The sequence below is a fragment of the Cervus elaphus genome, chromosome 28 (genome assembly GCF_910594005.1).
Source record: "Cervus elaphus chromosome 28, mCerEla1.1, whole genome shotgun sequence".
Lineage (NCBI taxonomy): Eukaryota > Metazoa > Chordata > Mammalia > Artiodactyla > Cervidae > Cervus > Cervus elaphus.
The window spans coordinates 22,938,695-22,951,051 of NC_057842.1; the positions used below are offsets into that span (position 1 = coordinate 22,938,695).

Consider the following 12,357-nt stretch of genomic DNA (forward strand, 5'->3'; position numbering starts at 1 on the left):
CAACAATGCATATCATAAGCTTCTTTTCTCTGGGAGGCAGAGAGGTTGGAAGGAAATGCGGGTCTCTTTATGAAGAGTTTATGGACTGGAAATACAAGAGGGAAAGAGAGAAAATGCCAACTGAAGCAGAAGCAGGGGATGTTCTTGTAAAGCTGGTGATAGCAAACCATGAAGTAGTGAAAAATAAAGACAGGAACCTGGGTCTCCATCAAGGTGGAGAAGACTGCCATGGGCTTAAGGGAAATCTGCCATTCAAAAGAGACAGCATCCAGAGCATTCTTCATAGAGCATTCTTGTCTCAGCAAACTACTATTGCTTTCTAGGAAAAGTTGTAAATTTCCACATCAATGTCTAAATTAAGACTGAAGAAATTAAGCTAACTGGCAATTTTTTTTTTTTTTTTGGTCTGAATTCATTCATAAACACAGTGAAAGGAGAAAGGGGATAACATTAAGTTTTCCTCCAAACCAGAGAAGTGACACTCTGAGTAGAGATTTCAGAGTTGTGCTAAAAAAAAGTCTCAGTTCTTTTACACAGTTTTTCCAAGAGAAATGTGAGGTGCTATATTTTGAGAGACTGGTTGACAAAATCTCCTTTCAAAAAGCCTTGATAAATTAATCTTTGTATTTATTACTAGAGGAAAAGGAAGTAGATCTTAGGTTTAATTTTTATACAAATATGCTTTATTCTAAAAAAAAATAGAGCAATGAATAATATATTATTATTTGCTTCACGATCCTTGCTTTCTGATGACCTCTAAGGGCCTTTACAAAAAACATCAGAGGAGTGAAATTAAATCTGCAAACTTTTAGTTTGTTAAGGTGCACGCAGACAAAATGATTACGAACCACAGAGTACTGAGTTTTCAAGAGTGAAATCATACCAAAACCTTGGTAAGGTTTCGCTGACCTCATAGGAGAGTAAGTGTTGGGGAAAGTCACTGATGGTGCCCTGCCCGGCGCACGTGTGGGGCCAAGGTGCAGGGTACCTCGCTCAGAAGCTCAGCCTTTAGTGAGCTGTTCTCCAGGGTCTGGCCTGCCTTATTTTCCGTCTCAGGCCCTGCCACAGTCACACTGGATGAGTGTTTCTTTGCCAGTTTACGTTGTTAATTCCTTGCAGAGGTGAATCGTGACAAAAATTCAAAACCAGTTCCCTTATTCATCTGTGGGTTTATCCCCCTGAGCTGTGAATGACCAGGCTCCTCCCAAGGCTGCTTGTCTTCTACGTCTGAAGTGTTGCCTCTTGCTGCCACTCTTTGTTCACGTGCCATATCTCCTGAAAGGACAAATCCTTCTGTCTCAGGTACCGATGGCTATTTAGATTCCGGAGGCTTTCTGAAGGAGTGAATCACTGCTGCCTCTGCTGTTACCGGATGCTCGAGCCGCAGTCCCCCGTTGTACCGGCCCCGGAGCCCGCCGCCTTGCTTCCAGGGTTCAGCTTTTTCAGAAAATTTTATTGGAAAATATTTCATTTTTACCCTGGGTAGATTTAATAGCGCGCAGGACCACTTTATTCACAAGGAAAACTAATTTAGAACTAGCTATGGGTTCCAAAGGTACTGAGGTCTTCAGTTTTTTTTAACCTACCAGGAGGCAGTTGGTTGTCACCTTAAACCACGGCTACTTCTTTTTCCTAATTGTTTCTTTGCACTCTTCTCACTGTTTCCAGCCTTTCTTTGTGGCTGAGATGTTGTCACAGGGGACGGGGTTCACTGGTGGACTCGGTTTGCCCACTTGTGATTCTTTGGACAGAGAAGTCAGCTGCTGTTGTTTTGATGTTTGGAGTCATTTAGTGGATGATAACTTCAACAGAGAGTATGCTGCCGGAGATGTCCAACTTCTTAATCACATTCCCTTTACAAAAAAGAAAAGTTAGAAAGTGGTGGTATGACTTTATACTTAGTCTTCAACAAATGAGAAGTTGAAGTCATTTATTTAAATGGTCAACCATCTGTACTTAAGCATTCTTCACATTTTCATAGACTCAGGGGATCATGGAGCTACACAAAGATATTAGCCTAGAACTTAAGCAAAGGTAGCAAAATATAAGAAAATGGTATGCTGTATGAATATCTTTTCTTCATTTTTTAATTTTTAAAATTTATTTTTTATTGAAGTATAGTTGACTTATAATGTTGCATTAGTTTTTGGTGTACTGCAGAGTGATTTAGTTATACATATAGATATATATTCTTTTTCATATTCTTTTCCATCATGGTTTATCATAGGATATTGAATATCGTTCCCTGTGCTATACAGTAGGACCTTGTTTTATCCATCCTATATATAATAGTTTGCATCTGCTAATCCCAAACTCCCAATCCATTCCTACCCGCTCCCCATGCCCGCCCCCACCAACCCCGGGAACAACAAGTCTATTTTCTATGTCTGTGAGTCTGTTTCTGTTTCGTAGATAAGTTCATTTGTGTTGCTTTTTAGATTCCACATATAAGTGATGTCATATTTGTCTTTCTCTTTCTGACTTCCATCACTTAGTATGATAACCTCTAGTTCCATCCATGTTGCTGCAAATGATTATCTTCTTTTCCTGTTACTGTATTATCAGTAACCATAAGTTTACCTGAAATATTAATCTTAATTATCTTAAGTTCAGTAAGAAGTAATTTGGATGTTAATTATTCTTTTCTGACTCAGTTCAAGGCTCTTGGGCATTGAAGAGCTTTCAGAGTAGGCATACGTTTTTCCTTCATGTGAACTCACAGCCACTAACCCCCTAAATAAACATTAGTTGAGTTTGTTTACAGTACTTTGTATGAGTCCCTCTTACAACACTCTTGGAGCCTTAGAAATAGATTTGTCCTTATAGCCTTTAGCTGCCTTTGAAACATAGGAATTGCAGCTGATTTTAGATTTTATTTATCACTTGGTTGAATGTTTTAAATTGTCATGTGTTTCAGGAATATCCAGTTTTTGTACCACCTGGCCTAAAGGCTGTGGTCTCTGTGAGATTATGTAATCACATCCTTAATGCGTATATATAATCACTACTTAAATGTACTGAATTCCAGAAGTTTGGTTCCAAATAGCAAAAAGTTGAGTTTGGTTATCTCAGAAAGTAAAGAAACATTTATATAGAATTGATTTTTTTTTTCTTAAGTTTTTTTTTTTATGGATGTGAACTATTTTTAAAGTCTTCATTGACTTTGTTATAATATTGATTCTGTTTTATGTTTTGGTTTTTTGGCCTCAAAGCATGTGGGATCTTAGTTCCCCGATCAGCGATTGAACCCATATCCTCTGCATTGAAAGGTGAAGTCTTAACCACTGGACTATCAGGGAAGTCCCTAGAGTTGAATTCTAAATCCAAAGAAGCTTAACTCTTATTATCTAATTTAGTCTTTCAAAATAAACATTTATTGAATGTTTGCAGTAAATAATTCAATAATGTATTGACGGTCAAGTGCTAATGCTGTCCTTCCTTGTTGCCTGCTGACTCCGGGCCAGTCCTCTCTGTTCCTAGCGTGGCTCACCGCCAGCCTCACCAGCACTCCTGTCAGTATCCACCTGGATGCTCTTCTTGATTGTTTATCTTTTGCTCTAGGGATCTTGTGTTCCATCCTACCTTAGCTTTTCACTTTTATGGTCTACCCCCCAGGTATGGTCTACCTACCCCAGACTGTCATTCCTAGTCCCTCCATCCTCTCAATTTGAAACCTTCTCAACTCTGACCTCCACCTCGAATCTCCCCAGCTCACTGCCTCTCATGCCTCCACTCTGACAACCCTTTGACTGTCTTGATCCTTGAAGTCATGAATCCTGCCACCCCATCACTGACTCTCACTCCCCTGATGACCTTTCTTCCCTTTATACCCACTTTAAATTCCATGCCACGATTTGCTTGGCAAAATTCAATGCTGGTTAAATCCATCTTTGTCTATATCCTCAATCCTGAGCTGAATATTGTTGGAGCAAAACATATCTTGTCAAGTGAACTCACTTTCAGCTCAATACTGGTGACCTTCAGGGCCCACCCAGGCTACATGTTCCCGTATGACTATTTCATATGCTTTTCTCTCAACACTGCCTCCCCAGAATTCCCTAGTGGTCCAGTGGTTAGGATTCCACACTTCCACCACAGGAGGCACGGATTTGAGCCATGATCTGGGAACTAAGATCCTGCATGCCACAGTGTGACAAAAAACAAAAAAACAAAAAACCACTGCCTCCCCCATCTGTGTGTGTGTGTGTGTGTGTGTGTGTGTGTATGTTAGTTGCTCAGTCGTGTCTTTGAGACCCCATGGGCTGTAGCCCACCAGGCTCCCCCATCCTTCTCTTAGCTAATAGTCTAATTTACATTTTACTAAGATAGATGGAGCGAATGGAGAACTTCAGCAAACTCTCCACTGCATCTCTCTGTGTTCCAGCATCAGTGCTCACACGTGCTTTCCCTCTGAATGCACATAAGGGCTCCTGTCACTCGGCACACGAGACCCCTTCCTCCTCGGTCACCATCTCAAACACATGGTTCCACTCATTCTTCCTTCTCTCCATGTCCTTAGTTTTCTCAGTCATCAGTCCCCCCGCCCCCTCATCATTTCTACCAGCCTGCAAATATCCTTCTGTTTCTTCCATCTTAATCCCTCTACTGATTCCATATTCTTCTCCAGCTAGCTGTTGCTCATTTTCTCTTCTTTCCTCCACAGCAGAATTTCTCCAAGTACAATTGTTATTATTCCTTGTCTCCAATTTCTGTTCTCCGGTCCCCCTTGAATTAGGCCTTTGTTTTCTCCCTTTCTCCCACCTGTTATATCCGGGTCACCAGTTAGAAAATGGTCAGCCCTCATCTCACTTTTTTTTAACCAATTTATTTTTTATTGAAGTATAATTGCTTTACAGAATTTTGCTGTTTTTGGTCAAACCTCAACCTGAATCAGCTGTAGGAATACATACATCCCCTCCCTTTTGAACCTCCCTCCCATCCCCCTCCCCACCCGACTCATCTAGGTTGGTTGATACAGAGCCCCTGTTTGAGTTTCCTGCACCATACAGCAATTCCTGTTGGCTCTCTATTTTACTTTTCAGCTGACAGCACTTGGCTCAGGTCACTGCAGTCTCTTAGGATCACTTCGTCTGACTTCTAGGCCAGCACGTTCTGCTAGTTTGCCTCCAAATTCTGGCTGTTTTTTCCTTGCCAAGGTTGCTAGTTATTTTTCACATCTTGCCTTTTAAAAATGAATTGATTAATTGGCTGTGTCGGCGTTCAGTTGAGGCAAGTGGGACCTTTGTTGCATCACGTGGACTTTAGTTGCAGCGCCTGGACTCTTTAGTTGCGTCACGTGGACTCTTTAGTTGTGTCACGTGGACTCTTTAGTTGTGGCACTGGACTGTTTAGTTGCGTCACGCGGACTCTTTAGTTGCGTCACGCGGACTCTCTAGTTGCGGCGCGTGGACTCTTTAGTTGCGGTGTGTGGACGCTCTAGTTGCGTCACGTGGACTCTTTAGTTGCGTCACGCGGACTCTCTAGTTGCGTCACGTGGACTCTCTAGTTGCGTCACGTGGACTCTTTAGTTGGCGGCACATGGACTTTCTAGTTGTGGCGGCACAGGCTCTCGAGTACTCAGGCTTCAGTACCGCTGTACGTGGGCATGTGGGGTCTTAGCTTCCCAACCAGGGATCCAACCTGTGTCCCTTGCATTGCAAGGTGAATTCTTAGCCACTGGGCCATCAGGGAAGTCTTCAGACCTTGTCTTTTTAGCACTGGGTTTCTCCTCTCTATGTACCCATTTAGATGTACCTGGGAGTCCCATCCAGTCCCATGTTTTTTAATCTTCATGCTGATGACTTCCAACTCACCTAACAGTCCAATGAACCGCATTCCCTCTGTGTCTGAAGGCACAGCTCAGACATAACATCTCCACAGCGGGGCTGCTGATCTCTCACCTCCTGCTTCATAATTTCCCTTCCTTGAGAGGTGGTAACTGTCCTCCGGCTATCTGAGTCAAAAAGCCTCTAAATCCTGAGCACTTCTCTGACTCAGGCTTCACACCCGTTTCCTCAGTACCTCCTTCTGACACTATCTTTAGGCTGTCTATCTGGATGCACACCTTTGCTGCTCTTCTGTGTCATCATCTCTTGCTGGGGTGATTGCAGCCTCGTGTTACCAGTCTTGCTGGGTCCATATCTGCCTATTTACAGGCTGATCACCAAGGACCAGCCGGAGGGCTCCTGCTGGAATGCGATTTGGAGGATGGGGTGACTTTGCTCCCTGACTTCCCTTCTTGCTCATGTGCTTACTGACTCATTCTCACAGGCAAAGTCAGAATGTTTACAGTGACCTCCCCCCAACAAGGCCCTGTCTGACTTCTCCCACCTCCCCAGCCCCATCCCCTTCACTCTTCAACTTCATGTCTTCCCACAATTTCTGTTACTCCACACCAGGCCCTCTGGACTTGATAACTTGCCTCTAATATGCTGAACAGGTTCATACCCCAGGACCTCTGCACTCATGGATCCCTCTGTTCAGAACATTTATGTCCTGGGATGTATGCACAGTACGTTTCCTCACTTTCTTCAGCCCTTCCTTTAAATGTCATCAGACAGTGGTGCCTCCCTGATCTTCCTGGCTAAGACCACTGGAGTCTCGCGTCCTCACCCCTAAACGCTCCGTGCTTTCCTGTTCTCTCTAGCTCTTGTCATTCTCTCATGCACTATGTATTTTACCCATTTATTTATTTTGGTTAATTAAATTTATTTATTTATTTATTTTTGGCTGTGCTGAGTCTTCATTGATACATGTGGGCTCTCTCGTTGCCATGAGTCATGGGCTACTTTGTAGTTGTAGTGCAGGGGCATCTCATCACAGTGGTTTTTCTTGTGGAGCACAGGCTCTAGAACATGAAGGTTGAGTAGTTGTGGTGCACGAGCTTAGCTGCCCCATGGCGTGTGGGATCTTCCTGGATCGGGAATTGAACCCATGTCCCCTGCATTGGCAGGTGGATTCTTTTTTTTTTTTTTTTTCATTTATTTTTATTAGTTGGAGGCTAATTACTTTACAATATTGTAGTGGGTTTTGCCATACATTGACGTGAATCAGCCATGGATTTACATGTGTTCCCCATCCCAATCCCCCCTCCTGCCTCCCTCCCCATCCCATCCCTCTGGGTCTGCCCATTGCACCAGCCCTGAGCACTTGTCTCATGCATCCAACCTGGGCTGCAGATCTGTTTCACACTTGATAATATACATGTTTCAATGCTATTCTCTCAGATCATCCCACCCTTGCCTTCTCCCACAGAGTCCAAAAGTCTGTCCTATACATCTGTGTCTCTTTTTCTGCCTTGCATATAGGGTTATCGCAGTGGTTTTTCTTGTGGAGCACAGGCTGTAGAACATGAAGGTTGAGTAGTTGTGGTGCACGAGCTTAGCTGCCCCATGGCGTGTGGAATCTTCCTGGATCTGGAATCGAACCCGTGTCCCCTGCATTGGCAGGTGGATTCTTAACCATTGGACTACCACGGAAGTCCTTTGTCATTTATTTTGTTTTTATTGTCTGTTTCTCCTGACTAGTAAGTTCCAGGAGGATAGGATTTTTTTTTTTTTTTTGGTTTTGTTTGTTGCTGTGTCCTCTGTGTCGAGAATAGAGTCTAGACAATATTAGGTACTTTATAAACATTTGAACAAGTGTGTGAATTGTTTTAATCTTTTCAGTATTGTGAGCAACTTGTTGTAGATAGTGGAACTGAGGCTTAGAAAGTGTAGTAATTTGTGGTGATGGCACTTAAACCCAGAACAGGCTTGACTGAGAGTGCGATCCCTCTATGCATCAATTCACCCATATGATGTGTACGAACTTCATGTTAGGTTATGCTGAAGCTGAAACTCCAATGCTTTGGCCACCTCATGCAAAGAGTTGGCTCATTGGAAAAGACCCTGATGCTGGGAGGGATTGGGGGCAGGAGGAGAAGGGGACGACAGAGGGTGAGATGGTTGGATGGCATCACCGACTCAATGGACATGGGTTTGGGCAGGCTCTGGGAGCTGGTGATGGACAGGGAGGCCTGGCGTGCTGTGATTCATGGGGTCGCAAAGAGTCGGACACGACTGAGCAACTGAACTGAACTGAACTGCATTCTAAGGAAGTTACCAGTACTGTGCATTTTATTTATGCTCTTACCCTCCATCATGACCTCTTTGGGAGATAATAGAAACAGATTTTTAAAAAATTTATATTTTTCTTTTCTTTTCAAAACAGATTTTTTTTTCTCAAAACAGATTTTTAAGACTTAGTTCTTGTTGAAGCAGTTTCTGTTAGATCATAGGAAGTTGTTGGAGAGAGTTATTAAACAGTTTCCTCAAACCATTTTGAAGTAAGAGCTGTAGGAAACTCAGCTTTTGCCTTCTAGCAGTAAAAAGGGCTATACTAATTGAGATGAAAAATATCTGAATCTGGGTGCTTGAAGCAGCAGAGAATAGATAGGAACCCTGCTCATCTGGTGATGGTGCTCCCAGTATGTCAGGGTTCAGGATTCTGCACTTGGCAGCTAGACTCTGTGTTCTTTTTCAATTAATGAATTGCAGTTGGTCGATGGAAGCCTAGCTCTTCAGCAGTTACCAAGCTACTTGCAGTCAGATGGAGAACTGATGAAGGATGGAGATCATGATTTTAGCAGATAGTCCCAGATCCCAATAAGTATGAATCATACTGTAAGTTTCTGCAGCTGCTTTGAGGGTACAAACTGTAGGATGTGTCTACTGGGTGTTTCCCAACACTTCCCCTCTGTGTGGTTCACTGTCAAAGGAATGATTGAACTGAAAGTGAGTTCTGTGCACCAAGAGGAATGGGTATCCTTGGGTTATGGACATGAAACATGAATCCTGATCAATCCTAGATTCATGAAACATGAATCCTAGGCTTTTGGTCCCCTGGCTAGATTGTTGGCGAGGCCATTGCTTATGTCTGGCTAGATCATCGGCTAGGCCATTGCTTGTGTCTGACTAGCTCTCTGAAATGAGAATTTTTCACGAAAATCCTGATCCTGGCCAAGAGGTGGTGAAATTTCAGGTGACAATTGAGTTGTATGATGCAGATAATGTATCCTGCAGATCAATAGAAATCAGAGCTTCCAATGCAGGGGGCCAGGGCTCAATCCCTGGTCATGGAACTAGATCCCACATACTGCAACTAAGAGCCTGCATCCTGAAATGAAGATCAAAGATCTTGTGTGCTGCAACTAAGACCTGGCACAGCCAAATAAATAAATATGAAAAAAAAAATAGTACTGAGTCTGTGTGTCTTCGTCTTAGCTGTCCCAAGTCATATAGCCTGGGGAGGTCTCCCAGGGGAGCCCGTCCCGCCCGCATTTCCTTTCCTTCAAGGGTCAATTCTTCTTCTGTTCAGGCCTGCTTTTTGGTTCTTCTGTGCCTTTAAGTAGTTGTTGGTTATATTCTCTCCAGATTTGTAATCATTTGATGTGGGAGTGTTAGTGTGAAGAAAACTATTCTGCCATGACCGAGATTGGAATTTTAGTAAGTACTAAGTGAAAGTGAATGTGAAGTTGCTCAGTCGTGTCCGACTCTGCAACCCCATGGGCTGTAGCCTACCACACCCCTCCATCCATGGGATTTTCCAGGCAAGAGTACTGGAGTGGGTTGCCATTTCCTTCTCCAATAAGTACTAATGCATAGTTTTTTCATCATTCAGTTCAAAATACTTTTTGGTTTCCATTATAATGTCTTCTCTGGGACATGGGATATTTAGTCATGTATTTAATGCTTTTTTTTAGGCTTAAAATTTTTTTGAGGCATTGTCCTCTGTTGTCCCCTTCTCCTCTTGCCTTAAATCTTTCCCAGCATTAGGATCTTTTCTAATGAGTTGGCTCTTTGCATCAGGTGGCCCAAAGTATTGGAACTTCAGCTTCATCATCAGTCCTTCCAATGAATATTCAGGATTGTTTACCTTTAGGATTGACTGGTTTGATCTCCTTGCTGTCCAAGGGACTCTCAAGAGTCTTCTCCAACACCACAGTTCAAAAGCATCAATCACAGAAAACCAACCAAAGTGATCACATGGATCACAGCCTTGCCTAACTCAGTGAAACTATGAGCCATGCTTTGTAGGACCACCTAAGATGGACGGGTCATGGTGGAGAGTTCTGACAAAACATGGTCCACTGGAGAAGGGAATGGCAAACCACTTCAGCATTATTGCCTTCAGAATCCCATGAGCAGTATGAAAAGGCTGTACATTACATGACTTATTTATTTTGTAACTGGAAGTTTGTAACTTTTGACCACCTTCACTCATTCTTATTAACCCTCACCCCTACTTCTGGCAACCACCACCCTGTTCTCTGTGCTTATCAGCCTGAGTTTTTGTTTTTTCTTCTTTTTTCCCCTTCAGATTTATACATATGAATAAAATCACACAGTGTTTTTCTTTCTCTGTCTGATGTATTTTACTTAGCAAAATACCCTCTAGGTTCATCCAAAGAATGGCAAGATTTCATTCTTTGTTATGGCTGAGTAATATTCCATTGTGTATGTATGTGTATGTGTGTGTGTGTCTGTGTATCTATATCTATCTATTTATCTATATGTGTAAAATCTTCTTTATCCATTCATCAATCATTGGACCCTCAAGTTACTTCCGTAGCTTGGCTATTGTAAATATTATAGCAGTGATCATGAGGGTGCCGATGCATATATCTTTTAAAAAATTTGCTTTTGGCTTCTAGCTTAATCCCACCACGGTCTGAGACTGACTCTGTATGATTTTAATCTTTTGGCTGTTGATTGAATATATAGCTCAGTCTGTGGACAATTGGTGTCTATATTCTGTGTTCACTTGAAAAGAATTTGTATTCTTAGCTCTTGGGTGCTCTACGTCAGTTATATTTGTTAACCATGTTCAAATATTCAATAGTTTTTACCTTTTTATTTTGATGTGCTTTTTCTGTCAGTGAGACTTGTACGTGAACATCTCCCACTGTATTGGGAATTTTATCTAATTATCCTTTTAATTCTGTTAGTTTTTTCTATTTATGTGCAGTTTGTGTTGTTATATGGGACTTCCCAGGTGGCTCGGTAGTAAAGAATCTGCATGCTAAGCAGGAGACTTGGAGTTTGATCCCTGGATTGGGAAGATCTAGAGGAGGAAGTGGCATCCCACTCCAGTATTCTTGCTGGGAAGATCCCATGGACAGAGGAGCCTGGCAGGCTACAGTTAATGGGGTTGAAAAGAGTCAGACATGACTCAGACTGAGCATGCATGCTGCTTATATGAGTATAAATTTAGAATTATGTCATCCTTATGAATTGAATCCTTTAACAGTATGAATTTTCCCTCTTTATCTCTGATAGTACCTTTTCCCTTAAAGTCTACTTTGTTTGCTTTTAATGTAGTGACATCAATTTCTTTTGGTTTAGGTTTTTCATTGTGTGTGTGTATTTTTTTTCCTTTTCCTTACATTTATTTTATTTATTTTTTTAAGCATCTGGGTTTTACTTTCTTTTATCCTAGTGTGACAATCTTTCAATTTAGGACATTCAGGTTACTTGATTAATATAATTACTATATTTACCTTGAAACCAACCACTGTACTATTTCTTTACTGTTTCATTCACATGTTGCTTGTTTTCCTCTACCTCATGGTTATTAACTCTGTGAATTTTCCATTGTATCATGCATCACATTACTCTCATTTGTCATATGAAGGTGACTTTCTTGTCTTTTGTAGGTAAAGATAGAGTTTTTAATACCCCACTGTGTGAACAAGGAATCGTTGGATTTGGAATTGGAATCGCAGTCACTGGTGCTACCGCCATTGCAGAAATTCAGTTTGCAGATTATATTTTCCCTGCTTTTGATCAGGTGAGAAGATTGCATTTTGCCCTAAAGGAGCATCTCTAAGGCAAGTCCGTGAAGTTTACAACTTTTACTTCCAGTCTCCCGCCCCCTATCTTAGGAACTTTTTGTTACCTTTGAGCTATTTTGTTATGGGCATATATTTAAAGATTAGATAAGATGTCTTAAGAAAATCGATGGGAATAAAAGGACCGATCATGAGATGTCCCTTTTCTCTTTTCCTTTCAGATTGTTAATGAAGCTGCCAAGTATCGCTACCGGTCTGGGGACCTTTTTAATTGTGGAAGCCTCACCATCCGGTCCCCTTGGGGCTGTGTGGGCCACGGGGCTCTCTATCATTCCCAGAGTCCTGAAGCTTTCTTTGCCCACTGCCCAGGAATCAAGGTATTCTCACTTACGTACTTTGCTTGCTCTCCATTTGATGTTTCCATTTTGGTTCATTCTATTCATATTAACTAATATGCTTATCTAGAGAAAAGCAATCAGAAATTTTGGAATTTATGTGAATTTAATTGTTTTTAAGAAAGAGAACTT

General features: G+C 41.9%; 1 protein-coding gene and 1 pseudogene across 1 annotated transcript in view; one reads left to right on the forward strand and one right to left on the reverse strand.

The window, feature by feature from the left end:
• The window catches only part of BCKDHB (branched chain keto acid dehydrogenase E1 subunit beta), a 256,037-nt gene that overhangs the window by 44,792 nt on the left and 198,888 nt on the right, over positions 1–12,357 (forward strand). Inside the window, exons 4-5 of the mRNA XM_043889865.1 lie at positions 11,696–11,829; positions 12,052–12,207. Coding sequence (XP_043745800.1) covers positions 11,696–11,829; positions 12,052–12,207 — 290 coding nt within the window. The remainder of the gene's footprint in view (positions 1–11,695; positions 11,830–12,051; positions 12,208–12,357) is intronic.
• On the reverse strand, positions 841–1,471 carry LOC122685498 (annotated as a pseudogene).